At 38.4% G+C, this 19,061-nt stretch overlaps 1 protein-coding gene across 3 annotated transcripts in view; it reads right to left on the reverse strand.

The window, feature by feature from the left end:
- Window positions 1–1,885: 1,885 nt before the first annotated feature.
- Window positions 1,886–19,061, reverse strand: part of Alkbh8 (alkB homolog 8, tRNA methyltransferase) — a 42,870-nt gene continuing 25,694 nt past the window's right edge. For 2 of the 3 annotated variants that reach the window (XM_076926164.1, XM_076926165.1), the window contains 2 exons: window positions 9,426–9,575; window positions 4,051–5,052 (listed from right to left, as the gene is read on the reverse strand). In XM_076926164.1, the coding sequence (XP_076782279.1) occupies window positions 4,495–5,052; window positions 9,426–9,575 (708 nt within the window). In that variant the 3' untranslated portion in view covers window positions 4,051–4,494. Of the gene's footprint in view, window positions 5,053–9,425; window positions 9,576–19,061 lie in introns of all 3 variants that reach the window. The other variant, XM_076926163.1, reaches the window with a different exon arrangement.

A 19,061-nucleotide genomic window follows, 5' to 3' on the forward strand; every position in this document is an offset into this window, starting at 1 on the left:
CATAGAGATGTCTTAATGAATGTCAATGCCAAATTGACTACAAACACAAATACATGAGGAAAGGTAAAACTACATTGCTTCCAGGTGTATAGTTAGGGCAGGAGATGAGGATGGAGCAAGCTGGCATTTATTGTCCTTTGTGTAAAAAGTACAGTGTTTGAAATAGTTGTGTTCTCTCATGTAATCCATCGAATAAAACTGCAATTGAGTATTATAATTTTTCTCTTTCAGATATGTATTTGCCAAATTCTAACAGCTACTAAGTGGTGGAGTTTAGTTTTAAAAACATCTGACTTGAAAATACTGTCTTAAAAACATGTACTAGTCACTTTTTGTTGCAGTGAAAATACTATGACAAAAGGCAATTTATAGGAGTTTATTTTGTCCCACTGTTGCACAGGAATGAAGAGACCATCGTGGTACCAGATTTCTATAGTAGGAAGCAGAGCAATCATATCTCATCCACATATAGGAAGTAGGAAGTGGGAAAAGGTCAGAAATCCTTAAAGTCTCCACAATACTTCCTCCAGCAAGGCTCTACAGTGTAACCGGTCCATAACCTCCCTAAATAGCACCACCAACCTGGGACCAAGGAGTCAAATACACAAACCTATGGTGGGACATTTCTTCTTCAGACCACAGTACATAACAAGACACATTGACTTCAGGTCAAACATAGCTATGAAGGTGTGTAGGAAGTCAGGCTCTAAAAACTCAAAGGAGGCTCACAGCTGCCACCAGATTGTGACAACTTATATTTTAACTTCAGTTAAAATTCTTCAAGTATGTAAAACATAAATCACATTGCTATAGTCTCATTATTCTTTCTTAACCTTTTATTTCACAGGGTTCTGATTTGAACAGGGTACCCAAAAATAATAGTTTGAATATGGTATGAAGACAGCTAATATTTCTAATATTAGCTAATATTTCTAACTGTTCCTCTCATCCAGGAGGCACTTTCATTAAAAAGCTGATATACAGTAAAAGTGTAAATTATGAGACACAATATAATACAATATCTTGATATTCTCCATTAAAACTTGAGATTCTTTCCTTCATTAACTATAGAATTCCTCAGAATTATAGTTGTAACTGCAAAAAAACTAATTGCCAGGTATAATTAATATTTTTCTTGCTTTATAACAATTTTTATGAAGAAATTTAAAAGTTATCTACTGAAGACTTTAGGAAAAGCCTAGCAAGGTTCTCACACCGGCAGTTCCTATTTATAGTCTCAAGAAAACTAATCACAAAGGTATAGCTAGGCAGCCTGACAGAGGTAGAAATGAGTAGTAACAAAAACCCACATACACTTCTTAATTCTATGGGTAGAAAACACACAGTAAGCTGTATTTGGGCCCTACAGGGTCAATGGACTCACTTCTTACTATACTTTTGACTGCCACTCAAGGATGCCATTTCAAAGGAGAAGAAATGATGGAAATGACACAAGGAACACATTTGTTTAATTTACCTGGTTTTTTTTTTTTGGTTTTGGCTTGCTTGTTTTTTAGACAGGATTTCATTATGTAACCCTAGTCAGTTTTGAACTCTGAGACTCAGACTTCTGAACAGAAGAGACTCATGCCTGCCTTTGTCTAAATCCTATGCCTGCCTTTAACTTTATTTCTAAAATATTCAAGAATAGGAAATATTAAAATTAGCCCAATGAGTCAATATACAAAATCTCCTATGTTTTTCTTCTTATCATCAATCAATATGGCTAACTTGTTTAATTGGAAACTTTAATTCACAAGCACAATATTCAAACTTTGATTTAGGAATGAAAGGTTTAAGACCCCCCCCCCCCCAGAAGGGGACCCCAAGGGACCCTACTCAAGTCTCAGGACGGAACACACCCAAGGACTCACGAGAGACCAGCTTGCTGCAAACACATGAGGCAGTTTACTCAGAGCTCTGGGCCAGCCCATATCTCCATATCTCACATAGGAGATAGAGGGACTGCCCCGAGGCTCACAGGATTAGGACTTTTTATAGGCAAGGGGTGGGGGAAATGGGAGATTTTTTTACATGGGTATACATGATTGGTTGTTTTACATCAGCAGACTGTACCAGTCGATGGGGCAGAAGGCAGTTCTTGCAAGCAGAAGCTTATCTAAGTTAGCATAATATCTAGTTAAACTTAAATTGCAGTTTCTTGGACCTTGAGAAGACCTCAAGGGGGGGAAAGGGTTTGGAGGAACACCAGATGGCCCATTACTCATTTGGACATATCTCTGTTCTTCTAAGGATGTCCTTGTATACTTTTTATCTTTCACAGCCAGCCAGTTCTGGAAGGCTTAACAGGCCTTTGTCCTTCGTCTTATAACTTTATATTTTCTGTAACTAATTAACTGGGCCCAAACCTGCTGACAGGCATTTTTAACTATTTAGGTTAGGGAAAAGGAATCACAGGGCCCTGCTATTTTATTAGTTTTTTGTGGGACCCATAGAATTTTCTTTCAGGAACAGCTAAAAATCTTATATCTTTTTTTTTTTTTTAAATGTATTTAGCTGGACATGGTGGCACATGCCTTTAATTCCAGCACTTGGCAGAAGCAGGCAGATTTCCATGGATGCAAGAACAACCTGTTCAATTTAGCTAGTTCCAGGACAATCAGCAAAGTGAAACCCTTTCTCTAAAAAAGGTATTTATTTAGTTGTATGAGTGTGCACAGTGTGTGTGTGTGTGTGTTTATGTACATATGCACAGGCATATATGGGTATATAGGTCCCGGGGACTGAACTCAGGGTATCAGAGTTGGTGGCAAATTCCTGTACCAATTAAGCCATCACACTGTTCTACACGTTCCTTTAATACATTGGTTCTCAACCTAATGCTGTGACCTTTTAATGTTGTAGTGACCCCAGACATAAATTTTTGTTATTACATAACTATAATTTTGCTACCATTATGAATCATAATGTATTTCCATTATTTCCAATGGTCTTAAGGGTCGTTTGACCCCGAAAGCAGTCATAACCCACAGGTTGAGAACTGCTGCTTTAATATGTAACCAGCATCTGATTTCTTTCACATATATATAAAACTTCATTTAGGCCCGCTGTAGTGGTACATGTATAATCCCAGGACTGGAGAGGTTCATGAAAGTAGGAGAATCAGGTATTCAAGATAATTCTTAGCTACATAGCAAGATTGAAGTCAACCTGGACTATATGAGATACTCTCTGAAAAACAGAATAGAAAACAAAATTGTATATGCAAATAGAATTTTAAAGAATCCTACCACAGTTTAAAAAATATTAATTATAAACATTTTTTTAAAGAACATGATGGTTTTAAAATATTTACATGTTACTTTTAATTGTTTTTTTTAAATTGAGGTAATTACAAAAATCACAAAAATTTCTCCCTGGTCAACTCAGTCTGGCTAGATATTCATCAATTTCACTAGTACTTTCCAAGAACATGCTTTTGGTTTCACCGATTAGATAAAAATGTAACCCCTGTCCTGAATTGGGACAAACTACGAATAAGAAATAGCCAATTGTAACTTCAAGAATAAAGTTTGCTTTTGCTGAAAACATTTTAACTTTTACAATTTAATTGTTCAAGGGAACTATTAGAGTTGTCTTTAGGGCTTAGACCAATGGTCAGGAATAGTAATTTCTGGTAATAAGTTAGTCAAGATTAGTAGATATTTCAGCCATTAAAAAGTAATCTTTTGCTCACAGGCTAATATCCCTTCCATACTCTTTACATGGCACTTATGATCACCACGAACACGGCATTTACTTGTTTGCTTTTATCAGCTGTCCTTTTGAGAAGGTAAGCTCTCTAGAGACAGGTGCTTTGTTCTTGTTTCCTGCTGGTGTGCATGTGTTTGTGGTAATCGGTATTAAATCCAGGGCCTCAATGATAAACATAGTTTCTTCAACTCATCTACACTCCACCCTCTTTTACTTATGCACAGCTCCATTCCTAATATTTAATACTACTGATCTGTTGAATTCAATTTCTATTAATTTCTGAGAGTCATCTGGCTAAAGTGTTACTGCGCAGGAATCCAGAATGTGAAAGAAAGATGCAGTGAGAAAATATGATTTTTTTTTTTTTGGAATAAACAATTTCAGATAAAACTTCAGATACTTTCTTATTGTCCAGGAGTATTCACTTCATTAAAAGCTCACATAATTGCTTTATTATGACCCTTCATAGTTAGGAGCTTTAAAAAGGTTTTAAAACTTCAAATGCTATATATACACTTACACAAACATCACAGACTTTTCACAAGTTAATGTCAAACACCATACTCTGTACTTACAAGACATATAAGAGGAACCTACATTTATGAAGTCAGATAATGGGAACAGACCAAATGTTTCCTAAGTATCTCTGTTTTCAGTTCTCATTTGTTAACATTCCCCAAATTTCCTCATTATTTAAACAGATAACTTAGTTTTCTTTTCAAAAACAGATTTTTGAAAAGGCATTTTTTCCCCTTACACATGATATGTTCAGATAAATGATCAGACCTTTTGAAGAACAACACACCAATTCCCTTGATCGTAATAGCTCTGCAGAATGCTAACATCACCCACAGCCTGGCAGGAAGCTTCCAGTTCTCCATCACAGAAAACATGGTAATAACGATGAAACACGGGACTTGGGTCAGGACATCCTGCTAGGCCAGATGGTTCAACAGCTTTGTCTTTGCCAGGGTTTCCCTTGAGGTGCCAGGGAACCAGCACATCTTGGGAATGAAAACGGGTCCGATTTGTATGAATAGGAAGCTCAGACTTAGGAACTTTCCTTGACTTATACTCTTCTTCCTTGGTGTTATTACTGGGGTGGACAGACAGTGCTGGGTCTTCACTGACTCCCTCAGGCATTTGATTTACCACCAGTTCCTCCGTGGATGTGTCACTGTTTAGCTTATCTTTATCTCCTTGGCTAATTCTGTTTCCTTTAAGATACTTGGACTTCTGATTTTTATATTCTTGTTCCATTGCCCAGACATAAATAAGGGCCTGCCCACCAGGTCTCAGGAGACGGGCAAGTTCTTGGAGAGCTTCCACTCTGCGCTCCTAAACAAACAAACAAACAAACAAACAAGCAAACCAATTAAATGAAATAACTGTAAGTTATCAACCCAGAAGAGACAGAGAGAAGAAGTGGGGAAATCTAGTTAAATGTACAACTGTTTGCTGGTGCTCAAAACCATACATAAAACATCTGGCTAAGGCACTGGTGAGCAGGTCTGCAGGCTGGACCTGAGTGAATTTTAATTCAGGGAGGGAATAAAATACAAGTAGAACACAGAAGATTCACTGGCCTAAGGACACCAGGCTCGTAGTACAGAGAAGTCAAAGCAGTTGAAATTCAGGGGTCAAAATCATAAAGAAGGACTGTAAGGATATACCCCAAAGACTACATGCAAAGTCCTTTAGAACCATCCTCCAGTTCCCACACTGCATAAGCACTGGGTGAAATGCCAACAAACTCTGCAGAGGAGCAGCTGGGAAGTTAGAAAGCAAAGCAGAAGTTTCAGCAACCAAGCAATGGTGGGGAGACAGAAGATGACCTTAAGGTCTACAAGGTCTACCCAGATAGAAACAAAGCTTATCTTGAGACCTTAGGGAGGAACTGAATAAGGAACTATAAACTAACTCCAGTAAAATAGAGAGCCCATCCTTAAAGAGTTAAAATGATCAGCTTACATGTACTACTTGGTCTTAATTTACTCCTCTTTGGGAGAGGACAAAAGAATTCACATCATTTAACAAAATGAGAGGGGGGGGGACATTTGAAAAAAAATCCAACACCCCTTCGTGATAAAAATCTTAGAAAGATCAAGAATTCAAGGCCCATACCTAAACACAGTAAAAGCAATATACAGCAAACCAGTAGCCAACATCAAACTAAATGAAGAGAAACTTGAAGCAATCCCACTAAAATCAGGGACTAGACAAGGCTGCCCACTCTCTCCCTACCTTTTCAATAAAGTACTCAAGTCCTAGCCAGAATAATTAGATAACAAAATGAGGTCAAAGGGATACAAATGCCAAAGGAAGAAGTCAAGAATCACTTTTTGGAGAAGATAGTATACTTAAGTGACCCCAAAAATTCCACCACAGAACTCCTAAACCTGATAAACAACTTTAGCAAAGTGGCCTGATATAAAATTAACTCAAACAAATCAGTAGCCTTCCTCTACTCAAAGGATAAGCAGGCTGAGAAAGAAATTAGGCAAATGACACCCTTCACAAAAGTCACAAATAACATTAAATAGCTTGGTGTGACTCTAACCAATCAAGTGAAAGATCTGTAGGACAAGAACTTTAAGTCTCTGAAGAAAGAAATGGAAAAAGATCTCAGAATATCAAAAGATCTCCCATGCTCATGGAGTGGCAGGATTAATAAAGTAAAAATGGCCATCTTGTTGAAAGTAATCTACAGATTCAATGCAATCCCCATCAAAATTCTAACTCCGTTCTTCATAGAGTTAGAAGGAGCAATTTGCAAATTCATTTGAAATAACAAAAAACCCAGGATAGCAAAAAATATTCTCAACAATAAAAGAACTTCCGCGGAAATCACCATCCCTGACCTCAAGCTGTACTACAGAGCAATAGTGATAAAAACTTCATGGTATTGGTACAGAGACAGGCAGATAGATCAATGGAACAGAAATGAAGATCCAGAGATTCACCCACACACCTATGGTCTTTGACAAAGGAGCTAAAACCATCCAGTGGAAAAAACACAGCATTTTCAACAAATGGTGCTGGTTCAACTAATCAGCATGTAGAAGGATGAAAATCAATCCATTCTTATCTCCTTGTACAAAGCTCAGGTCCACATGGATCAAGGACCTCCACATAAAACCAGATACACTGAAACTAATAGAGGAGAGAGTGGGGAAGAGCCTTGAACACATGGGTACATGGGAAAATTTCCTCAACAGAACACCAATGGCTTATGTTCTGAGATCAAGAATCAATTGACAAATGGGACCTCATTAAATTGCAAAGCTTCTGTAAGGCAAAAGACACTGTCAATAAGACAAAACAGCAACCAACAGATTGGGAATAGATCTGTACCAATCCTACATCTGATAGAGGGCTAATATCCAATATATACAAAGAACTCAAGAAATTGGACTCCACACTATCAAATAACCCTATTAAAAATGGGGTACAGAGCTAAACAAAGAATTTTCAACTGAGAAATATAGAATGACTAAGAAGCACCTAAAGAAATGTTTAACATCCTTCGTCTTCTTGGAAATGCAAATCAAAACAACCCTGATATTCCACCTTACACCAGTCAGAATGGCTAACATCAAAACCTCAGGTGATAGCAGATGCTGTCAAGTATGTGGAGAAAGAGGAACACCCCTCCGTTGTTGGTGGGACTGCAAGCTGGTACAACCATTCTGGAAATCAGTCTGGTGGTTTCTCAGTAAATTGGATATAGTATTACCTGAGGACCTAGCTATACCACTCCTGGGCATATACCCAGAAGATGCTCTAACATATAACAAGGACATATGCTCCACTATGTTTATAGCAGCCTTATTTATAATAGCCAGAAAGAAGCTGGAAAGAACCCAGATGTCCTTAAACAGAGGAATGCATACAGAATTGTGGTATATTTGCATAATGGAGTACTACTCAGTTATTAAAAACAATGAATTCATGAAATTCTTAGGCAAATGGATGGAACTAGAAAATATCATCCTGAGTGAGGTAACCCAATCACAAAAGAACATACATCGTATATACTCATTGTTTGTTTGTTTGTTTGTTTGTTTTTCGAGACAGGGTTTCTCTGTGTAGCCCTGGCTATCCTGAAACTGTATGTACTCATTGATAAGTGGATATTAGCCTAAAAGCTCAGAATACCCAAGATACAATTCACAGACCAAAGTCCTTCTTAGAAAGGAGAACAAAATTCTCACGGGAGTAAATACCAAGACAAAGTGTAGAGCAGACACTGAAGGAAAGGCCATCCAGAGACTGCCCCACCTGGGGCCCCATCCCATATAGAGACACCAAACCCAGACACTATTGCAGATACCAAGAAGTGCTTGCTGACAGGAGCCTGACATAGCTGTCTCCTGAGAGGCTCTTTCAGAGCCTGTCAAATACAGAGGCGGACACTTGCAACCAACCATTGGACTGAGCACTGGGTCCCCAACGGAGGAGTTAGAGAAAGGACTGAAGAACCTGAAGGGGTTTGCAACTTATAGGAAGAACAGCAATATCCACCAGTCAGACCCCACAGGAACTAAACCACCAACCAAAAATACACATGGAGGGTCCCATGGCTCCAGTCACATATGTAGCAGAGGATGGATGACCTAGTCGGACATCAATGGAAGGAGGGGCCCTTGGTCCTGGGAAGGCTACATGCCCCAGTGTAGGGAAATGCCAGTGCGGGGAGGCAGGAATGGGTGGGAGGGTAGGTGAGCCCCCTGATAGAAGCAGGGGGAGGGAGGATGGGATAGGGGTTTCTGGAAGGGAAATTGGGAAAATGGATAATATTTGAAATGGAAATAAATAAAATATCCAATAAAAATACATTTATTTAAAAAAGTGCTTCAAAGAAGGAGTACTAGATAGAGTAAATATTCAACAGTATAAATATATACCAACAGCCTCAAACAACAACAATACATAATAATGCTACCGTGGAAGACAGAGCTGCTAAATGTTTTTCTGATGTCTTATCTTGCTAGAAGAGACAAGCGTAACAACACAAAGTAGACTAATGCCATAGGTAGATATTGGTCACCTATTGTAAATATTAAAAATAACCAAAGACTGACTATCCAGAAAGCTAAGGGAGGAGGGAAAACTACATTAAAGTTATATAGCAAGCAATCAAAAAGAATTGTTATTGTTATTTGTCACTGTGGTAAAATGTCCGAGAAAAACATTATAAATGAAGATTTATTTTGGTTCATAGACTTTCAGATTTCAGTCCATATCCTTTTAGCTTTTTGTTCCTAGGGCTACATTGGGCAGAACATCACAGAATGAAACAGCCTGGCAGAGCTGTTTATCCTATGGAAGCAAGTACCAGAGGGAAAGAAAGGGGCCCAGGATAAGATCTGCCGTTCAAAGGCACTCTGCTGATGGGCTCTTCCCTTCACACCAGGCCCCACCTCTTAATAGTGCATACCACATAAAACAGTCAATGAATCGGCTCGCTGATAGAATTAGTACCCTCCTGACCCAATCACCTTCTAACAGAGCCGCAAGCTTGGGGTCAAGGCTTCAGCATATGAGCCCCTTTTTATTTTTGGAGGATACTTCATGTTCAAACCATAACAAAATTAGAAAAATAAAGAAAAGAAATTTAAGAAAGGAAAGGCTTATTCCCCCCAACACACACACACACTTTTCCTGTCACTTTACTTACGAACTCTTACAGAGGGAAAAGCAACACTCACTGCAGTTGCAAAGTGGTGAATGACAGCAATAGAGATGCAAGCATCACAGGACCCGCTTCTGACAGGAACAGCCAGTGCATCGCAGACTAAGGCCTGGAACTCCCTCTCTCTACAAATGTCCACAAGGTTCTGGCTACGGTCACACCCAATCTGTGATATTAAAAAAAAAAATTATAATATTTGGTTTATATATTGCAAGAAGTTTATTTCATTCTTAGACTAATCACACAAGGTTCATATTCATAAGGAAACAACATTACAAGTATAACAGTCTCCTTCCGGTCTGGGCCCAGGAACTGAGCAGATCCAAGACAGCAGCTCTGCCCCAAATCACTCAGAACCCAGAGGAAGTGGGGCTCCCAGGAACTCTAACCCAGGCAGTATCTTAGAATACATAGCCTTGGTGTATCTACTCATCAGGCAAGCTGAGCAGACCTGCTCAAACCTCTGAGGTCCTAGAATTCCAGCTGGATGCAGTGACAACACAGTGTCAGAAGCTTATCAATTTATTCTTCCCCCAACCCCTCTTCTAATATCTCAACACCCATAATCAGCTTGAAGAAGTTAATGAAGAGTCAGTACCCCTATTCTCTGGGCTTGGGGACTGAGGTGGTTAATATTGGACTGTCTTTCTAGAGAAAAGTAGTGGTTTTGGTGGAACAGGGAGGATTAGCTAGGATTTATTGCATAGCCATAACCTACTGGTAAAAATATGTATAATTGTTATTAAGATGAAGTTATAATTTCTTAAATGGTACAAAATTTACTTTGATTTCACATTTAAGGTTTTCACTGGTTCGAGCTTCTTATTAATATAAAATTGAGATGAATATTGTTACTATCATAGGCATTGCACCTGTATAACACATTTAGGAATACAAGGCTTAGCCCCAGTCCTTCTTTAACTTTTTTAACTCATTTGAGATGGTTAGCCTGTGAGTTAAGGGCCTATAGCAAATTCATGGCTTTGAGCCTATTGTTAGGGTGTTTTCTATATTTTATTTAGAAATAGCTGAGAGGAGTTAACAGACAACAGTCCAGATTACCTTACATAAATAGTTGGTTTTCAAAACATCAGAAATCCACAGAATTGACGTGATAAACATTTCTGTATTAATGTTCATTTTGATTAGAGTCCTCTCTGCTCCTGACAGCATCCCTGTCTTGGATTCTAAGAAGAAATTGAGCATCTTTGGAGTTATTCCAATTGTGGTGAGTCAGCCACTAGGCAAGAATTGCCTCTTGTCATCTACAGACAAATCACTGTCCAGAAAAGGACACACTTGCAGAATAGTCGACTCATTATATCTGCCATGACAGAGTAATCGGCCCTTAATAATTCTGCATCACTAGGTCTGTCAGATGATCCTGGGCCAGAAGGCTGAAGATCAGATGCTCCAACATTCTGTAGTATAGGGACTGTCCAGGTGTTCAGCGGTCTCTATAAATTGGCTATGTTTTAGAAGCTATGCTTTGTGCTTCCCATAATTTCAGTTAACTTAGTCATTCTGGATTTCTGATGGGGTTGAAAACTTATAGTCTCATAGCCAATCCTTGCTATTTACTTTGAGAGAAAAGATTTGAGAGGATGGTCTTCAGCTGACATTCATTCTAAAGCCAAGAAAAAAGCCAGGTTCAGAACTAATTCTTTTAGTTAGGAGAAATGACAGAGGTTCTGGTTACTCAACAAAATGATGGACTGGGTATTAGGTCCATCTCGTACCTTACTGACATAAATTGGTATAGTTATGCTCTAACTGTATTTTGAGAGAAAAGTTTTATTTTAACAGGAAGGGTGATATGTAGGAGGAGCTAAGGTGGGAGGAGTACAGAGAGGAGGAGTAGGAGAGGAGGAGAGCAGAGGAGGAGCTAGGTGATGAGAGAGAAAGAGAGAGGGGAGCCAGACATGGAGGCAGATGTTCACATGTCTCCGCCAGTCAAAGATAGTTGATATATTAGGTTACACTTCTGATTGATATTGAGCATTACCAAATTTATAAAGCCATTGCTTAACATTAAAAAAAATTGTATAAAAGCAAAACGGAGAAGGGGGTATGGGATAGGGGTTTTCTAGGAAGGGGAAATGGGGAAAGGGGATGGCATCTGAAATGTAAATGAAATATCCAATTAAAAAAAAAAAAGAAAAGAAAGCTAAAAAAAGCTTAAAAAAAAAACAAGTATAACAGTCAAAACAAAGTCATGACTATAGTCAGAAAAAACAATTACCATCCCACCCCACCCCTAAAACTGGAGGTCATACACAGTGGCACAAATCATTCATCCTAGCATGTAGGAGGCAGTGGCCGGCAAGGATAGCCAGTATTGCACAGTGAAACCCTGTTTATTTTTGTTGGTGGTGGATTTTTTGTTTGGTTGGTTTTGATTTGTTTCTTTTTTTACTGTTGGTAAAGATTATTTCTTTCAATTCTTAAAACTATTGAACCTTTTTTTCTGTTAAATACCAGATGTATGTGCTATGGCCCCTGGGTAGGGCCTGGTGGATGAAGAGGGAGGCTTCTACTACCACTCTAATGCCTATGTTTGCTGGCATACCACATGACACAAAACAGAGGATCCTGGCAAACAAGAGGCACGTCAGATGGCACCAAAACAGGGCGGGCACTAGCTGCTTTCTCTGTCTTTAAGGAGGACCTCTCAGGTACTGGCAGCCTGGAACTTCCCCATAGTGCCAGAGGGATGGTTGCCTACTTCAGAGCTCATGTTGACTTCCCATTAGTCCAAAGGTTACATAAAAAGGCTTGCTGCTGCGCAATACAGTAGATCTGTACCTTGATATTGGTTTCTGGAGTCTGTTTCTCAGGTGACTCTACTTCCCTCATCCCCTCCTTGATCCTGGATCCCACAACCTAGTCTTACAAAGAACAAAGTGTTGAACTAACAGTTTGTAAAAATTATGCTTGTTTAAACCTTTCTGTATAAGAAATCCATCCAAAGGGAATGGTACCATTGAAGGCAGCAAGCAAAGGAAAAATGTCCACTTCCCCAAGCAGGTAAAGCCTAGTGAGCCAGCCCCATAATCATCTCGATTCTGGGTAAAATTTGCAAGGGCTTCATTTTCAGTACAGCTTTGTTGTTTCTGTATAAACTTTTCTGTTTAGTAACATATATACAATCAATCAAATACTTATGTACTATGTATACCTATGTATATGTACATGCACATCTATATACATGTAACTGTGATATGCACATGTAAACTATGAGAGACATAAAAGAGACCCAAGAAGTGGTAACCCACCATTTAATAATTATTCTCAGACATTGTTTTTCTTAACCCAATCCAATAATGAGCAATCCTTTTCTCTCTGTAAAAATGTGTAATTAACGTGGCAGAGTTAGTCCAACAATGGTGGCCAGTTTGAGCTCATATTTACTCATTTACATTTTCATTATAATAAACCTGATTCTTAAGGGTCTTGCAGTTCTTCTGAAAATAAAAAATACGGATTTTCTTATTAAAACAATTCTTTGTTAAGCTAAATCACAATGCCATCCTTGTTATATTTAATATGTGTACGCAGTTTCCAACTGGTATTAAATGATGTCTATATTTGACCTTTAGAGCTGCTTTAATTTATGAAGTTGGATAAAGGTTCCCAACTAGCAATCTTTCCTTGGTATCATTCAATAAAGGATGTCCCAATGGGCTACTCATGACAGAACCAGAATCCTTCCTTACTCTCCTCTTTGTCCAAGTGCCATGCCTGGTTGATCACGTTCATTTCATTTCATCTATATTCTCTACAACTCAGCCAGTTAAGCCCAAACTCAGAGTCAAAACCCCAGTCAAATAATATACACTAAGTTTGATGTTGGCTATATTTCCCTTCCTTTGAATTCAGTTCAAAAATAATAAGAAGCCATAAATATGCCCAGTTGTGACTGACAGCTGAATCTTACTAAAAGCTAGCAGGAAAAAGTGCAATCTGACTGAAAAACACAACTTTAAAGGTAGGGCTCAAGTTCTCAGAAGAATGTTGCTAAGAATCACAAAGAAAATCAGAACAGCATCCATGCAAAATCAGAGGAAATGTCCCTCTCCTCTGGCAAGATGCTTTTGACAGTTTGGACATAGCATTCCTTTTCATCAACAAGATGTGTCACACAAATCCCACTGATAGAGAAGTGGCCAAAGTCTGGTAGCTTTCCACACATCATAGTTAAATCATGGCTTTTTTCTCTTCCTTTTATAAATACCAAGAATAGTATCACATTTTAGAAGCTCCTCATAATTCTGCATAATGTCTACAACAGAGCAGAAAGATGGCCTATTTATAAAAAAACCATGAACTCAAGAAGACTTGCAAAGCTACCTAGTTCATTGTGTTGGATGAATATCAAGGATATAAACCTTCATATTAGGTATAAAAATAATTTCTTTAATCTTCGCTATTTGTGTTCATGTTGTGTGTGTACATGTGTTTGTGCTTGGGCATGTTGGCATGCAGATGTGTGCAACAGCACATATGTGGAGATCAGAGGACAACCCCAGGTGTTAGTCTCTGCATTCCAACTCGCTTAATTCAAAGTCTCTTGCTTACTGATATTTACACTGGGCTAGTTGGCCCACCACCTTCTAAGAATTCTCCTGTCTTCACCACCCATCTCACTGGAGGCAAGAGTGGATTACAGACATCTGCTACCTGCTATCTGGGTTTTATGTGGTTTTTTTCTGAGGATTTCAACTAAGGTCCTTTTCCTTGTAGACTAGCACTTGTACGATGCACTGCACCATCACCCCAACTGTAACTTCATAATTTTTAAGAATTTCAAAGAAAAATTAAAGCAAAACTGTAAATACATGTCTCTGGAAATATAAGTAAAACATAAAAAAAATCATTAAAATAAAGTTCCATTTTCTACTGTTAAACTATCAAATACATAACTTTTAAAGCAAGAAAGTAATTGATAGTTACCTTGGCAAGTAAAACTATACAGTGAGATCTTCTTATGTGTTTTCTTATGTGCACAATAGGCTATCTGTATGTGTGCAGCTTGTACATGCTGCTGGAGGTTAAACCCAGAACCCAGAACTCACACACACTAAAGCACTGTGTCACTGAGCTAAGTCCTCACTCCTGCAGGTATTTATAACAGCACTAAATGAAAAACAACCATATATATAAAAATGTCATCACATATAATTTAAAATCCAGAAACTTTAAGAGATAATTGGCATAAAAATGAAGTGATATGCACTATCAAATTATATGCACTATACTATAAAATATTTACAGAAAAAACAATAAACTGGTTAATAGGGTAACAGGAAAACAGGTGGGTGAATATCCTTCAACAATATTCTAAATAAGGGCTTTGTTTTTGTTAAAAATTATATAAAATTTGGGCTGGAGAGATGGCTCAGCAATTAAGAACACTTGCTACTCTTGCAGAGGGCATTAGTTTGATTCCCCAGAACCCATATTTGATGGCTAATTATCTGTTACATAACTCCAATTCGTGGGGGTCCAATGCCCCTTATAGGCACCTGATAACAACAAGCTTGCACATGGTAAATATATATACACACAGGCAAAAGATTCATACACATAAAATAAGTAAATTTTTTTTTTTTTTTTTTGGTTTTTCGAGACAGGGTTTCTCTGTGTAGCCCTGGCTGTCCTGGAACTCACTCTGTAGACCAGGTTGGCCTCGAACTCAGAAATCCGCCTGCCTCTGCCTCCCAAGTGCTGGGATTAAAGGCATGTGCCACCACCGCCAGCATAAACACTTTTTCAAAAGCACACGCACACACACACAAACAAGATTTTTAAAACTATGAAAAATACATGGCTGGAGAGATGATTTAGTGCTTAAGAGCACATACTGAGAGAAAGTTCGGTCCCCAGCATCCCTATTAGTGAGATGGCTCGCAATCACCTGTAACTCCAGCTCCTGGGAATCCAATGGTCTCTTCTGACCTCCATGAGGACTGCATTCATATACACAAATCCACACTCAGACGCGCTCGTGCACGCACGCGCGCACACACACACACACACAAATTAATAATTTAAAGCAATAGCTATTTTAAAAAAGAAAATATTCAATTGTAGAGAAATCACACTGGTAATATAGAAAGTGCAGAGAAACACGTTAAAGAGTTTAAAAAAAAAAAAAAAAAGACATACCAAAGTCTAGATTTGAAACACAGCTCCAGTATAGGATAATCTGGGGTTGGATATGTGGATTTTCCAGCTGTGTTTATAAAAAATTGTAGTGTAGTTTTCACTTTTTGTTGTGTCTTTCTATGGTTTTAGATCAGTATGATTCTGCCTTATTGAGTGGATTTGGTAGTGTTCTTTCATGTTCTATTTTGTAGAAGTTACAAAGATTTAGTATGAGATTTTCCTTAAAATTTTGATAGAATTCAGCAGTGGTCTATCTGGTCTTAGGTATTTCTCCAAGAGAAAGCCTTTTTTTAAAAAAAAAATTATTATTTTATTTATTTACATTTTCAAATGCTGTCCCCCTTCCCGGTCCACTGTCCACAAGCCCCTCCCCCATAGAATTCTACATTCCTTTTGCCTCTAAGAGAATGCTCCCCCCACCCACCCACCCACCCATACCTCACGCCTCTAGTATCCCCCCTCTCTGGGGCATCAATCCTCCACAGAACCAAGTACAACTTCTCCCCCCACTGAGGCCAGACAAGGCAGTCCTCTGCTACATATGTAGCAGGGGCTACACAACAGTCATGTTCTTTGGTGGTGTTAGTCCCTGGGAGCTCTGAGGGGTCCAGTTTGTTGATGCAATTGTTCTTCCTATGGGGTTGCAATCCCCTTTAGCTCAAGAGAAGGCCTTTTAATTACAGCTTTACTCTCGTTGATTATAATGGGATTATACCCATTACCTGCAATACCTTCTTGCTCTAACTTGGTAGATGGTATACATTTATAAGGTCTACTTCTTTTAGGCTTTCTAGCTTTTTAGAAGAACAGTTATCATTGTAATTTCTAATAATATTCTGCATTTCATGGGAATATGTAGTGAATGATGCCATTTTAATATCAAATTGTATAAATTTTGCCTTCTCTTTCCTTTTTTTCAAAAAGCATAATCTAGTATGAAACATTTTTAAAGAAAATTTTAAGAGGTTAACACACTGTAAGCATTGTGTTGTATGCCTTTAATCCTAGTACTATCAATCCTATAGGAGGCAGAGATCTCTATAGGGCTGCAGAGATGGCTCAGAGGTTAAGAACACCAACTGCTCTTCCAGAGGTTTTGAGTTCAATTCCCAACAACCACGTGGTGACTCACAACCATCTGTAATGGGATCTGATGCCCTCTTCTGGTGTATCTGAAGAGAGCAATGGTATACTCATATACACAAAATAAATAAAACCTTAAAAAAAAAAAAAAAAAGATCTCTATAAATTCTAGGCATCCTAATCTACATAGCAAGTTCCAGAGCAGCCAAGGTTATTATATAGTGAGACTTGTCATAACACATGGTTTTGTTTTGTTAGTTTGTTTGTTTGCTTGTTTGTTTTTGAGGTAGCCCAAGTACCCCTCATGAACTGAGATTGTAGGCATATTTTTATTATAAGCCTGATTTTATTATCTTACTTTGAACTGTAGGATGAAATTTTACATGACAGATTAAAAAAAAATCTATGTCTTCATGTGAGCAAACTTAGTCTGTTATTCACAAACTGAAATTGAACTATATAAATGACAACAATACATGAGTATCATTTTGTTGTAGATGAAAAACGATTCTTTACATCTGCCACTGAGTGTCAGCTCTAAGTTCCCTTAATTGCAGTGGTAGTCCTTCCTTGTGTTGGTACACAGCATCAAGCATGGAGGAGGGAGCCAAGACTCCAAGTAATCTGAGAAATTTCAATAACTTGGATATAGACTGACTCATTCATTCACTCATTCATTCATGCATTCTCTTCCTCTCTTTCCCTTCCCTCCTCCCTTCACCCCTAATCTTGAGAAGTAAAAGTTCTAGCCATCACAGGACAGTGAAGATATGGATAATGTGGGTAAGCCTACCACAGAAAACTTTCTTCACATAGAAAGGAAAAAAAAAAAAAGTGGCTCAAAGAACAAAATGATAACGAATGAAAGTATGTAACTGCAGAATTGGGAATGGCTTGAGCTCTGGATCTAGCAGGGTAAAGTGGAAAAGATTTTAAATCTATGAGGCAATACTTTCCTTTTCTGACTATGAATGAATGAATGAATGAATGAGCACTGGGGATTGAGTCTCTGTTATTCAGGTACAGGGGCTATGCTGAAGCTGGCATTCAGCAATTCATAATCAATTGTTCTTTGCATTGTGTCTAGTTGTGGCTTTCTATAATAGTCTTCCTCAAAAAAAAAAAAAGCCCCACCTTTTTTGATGAGGTGCAAGAGTTACACTTATATGGGACCAGGGTATGACGGTTTGAATATGTTTGGCCCATGCGAAGAAGTGACACTATTAGGAGGCATGACTTTGTTGGAATAGGTGTGACCTTGTTGGAAGAAGAGGGTCACTGTTGGGGTAGGCTTTGAGGTTCCATGATCAAGTTTTTCCCATTATGGAAGGAAAATTCCTCCTGGCTGCCTTCAGATCAAGATGTAGAACTCTCAGCTCCTTCTCCAGCACCATGTCTGCTTGGATGCTGCCATAGTTCCTGCCATGATGATAATGGATTGAACCTCTGAAATGGTAAGGCAGCCCCAAGTAAATGTTCTCCTTGATAAGAGTTGCCTTGGTCATGGTGTCTCTTCACAGCAATGAAACCCAAACTAAGACGCAGGGTTTACAGTGCTTCTATCCTTGTGCTCTCCTTGCAGTGGTTCCTTGTCACAGTATATTACGGTTATTAAGGCCACTGCAAAAAAGTTATTATTACAGACTAAAAATTAGCAAACATTCCCAATCTCTTTTATCTTTTGAATGTGTGTGTGTGTGTGATTGTGTGTGAACATGTGCACAAGCACACACGTGCACACATGTTGGTAATTATACATGTGTGCATATAATTATGAAGGCCATAGACCAGCTTCAAGTGTCATTCCTCAGGAGCTGTCCGCTTTGTTTTCTGAGATACAAGTCTCTCAATGATCCCTGCAGCTCACTGACTCAGGTAAGCTGCTTCGTCCCTGAGCACTAGGGACCCTCCTGTCACTGCCTCCCCAGGGCCAGGAAGAAAATCTTGTGCCACTATACCCAGCTTTTGATGGGGGTGTTTGGGGATTGAACTCAGGTTCTCATGCTTATGTGAAAAGCAATTTATGTACTGAGGTATCACACCAAGACTTCTCCAACTCTTTCTTCTATTTCCCTAGGTATTTATGACCATTATAGTCTTTGCAATTTTCCCAGTCCTTAGATTTTACTTTGTAATGTGATCATTAATAAACTATTTTGATTATTTATTATATTTTTTATTTTTATATGATTATTTATTATATGATTATTGTTTATATGATTATTATATGAATATTATTTATATTTATAAATTATTATTTATATGATTATAGATTGGAAGAAATTTTATAGAGAACTTTTCCTTATTGGGACAGCCTAATAAAAGAAAGATAAAAGCAGATGCATAAAGCAGAAAAACTGGAAGAAGAGCAGGCAGATTGTAAGGGCCAGAGGAACAAGAC

Source organism: Arvicanthis niloticus, chromosome 27 (genome assembly GCF_011762505.2).
Source record: "Arvicanthis niloticus isolate mArvNil1 chromosome 27, mArvNil1.pat.X, whole genome shotgun sequence".
Classification (NCBI taxonomy): domain Eukaryota; kingdom Metazoa; phylum Chordata; class Mammalia; order Rodentia; family Muridae; genus Arvicanthis; species Arvicanthis niloticus.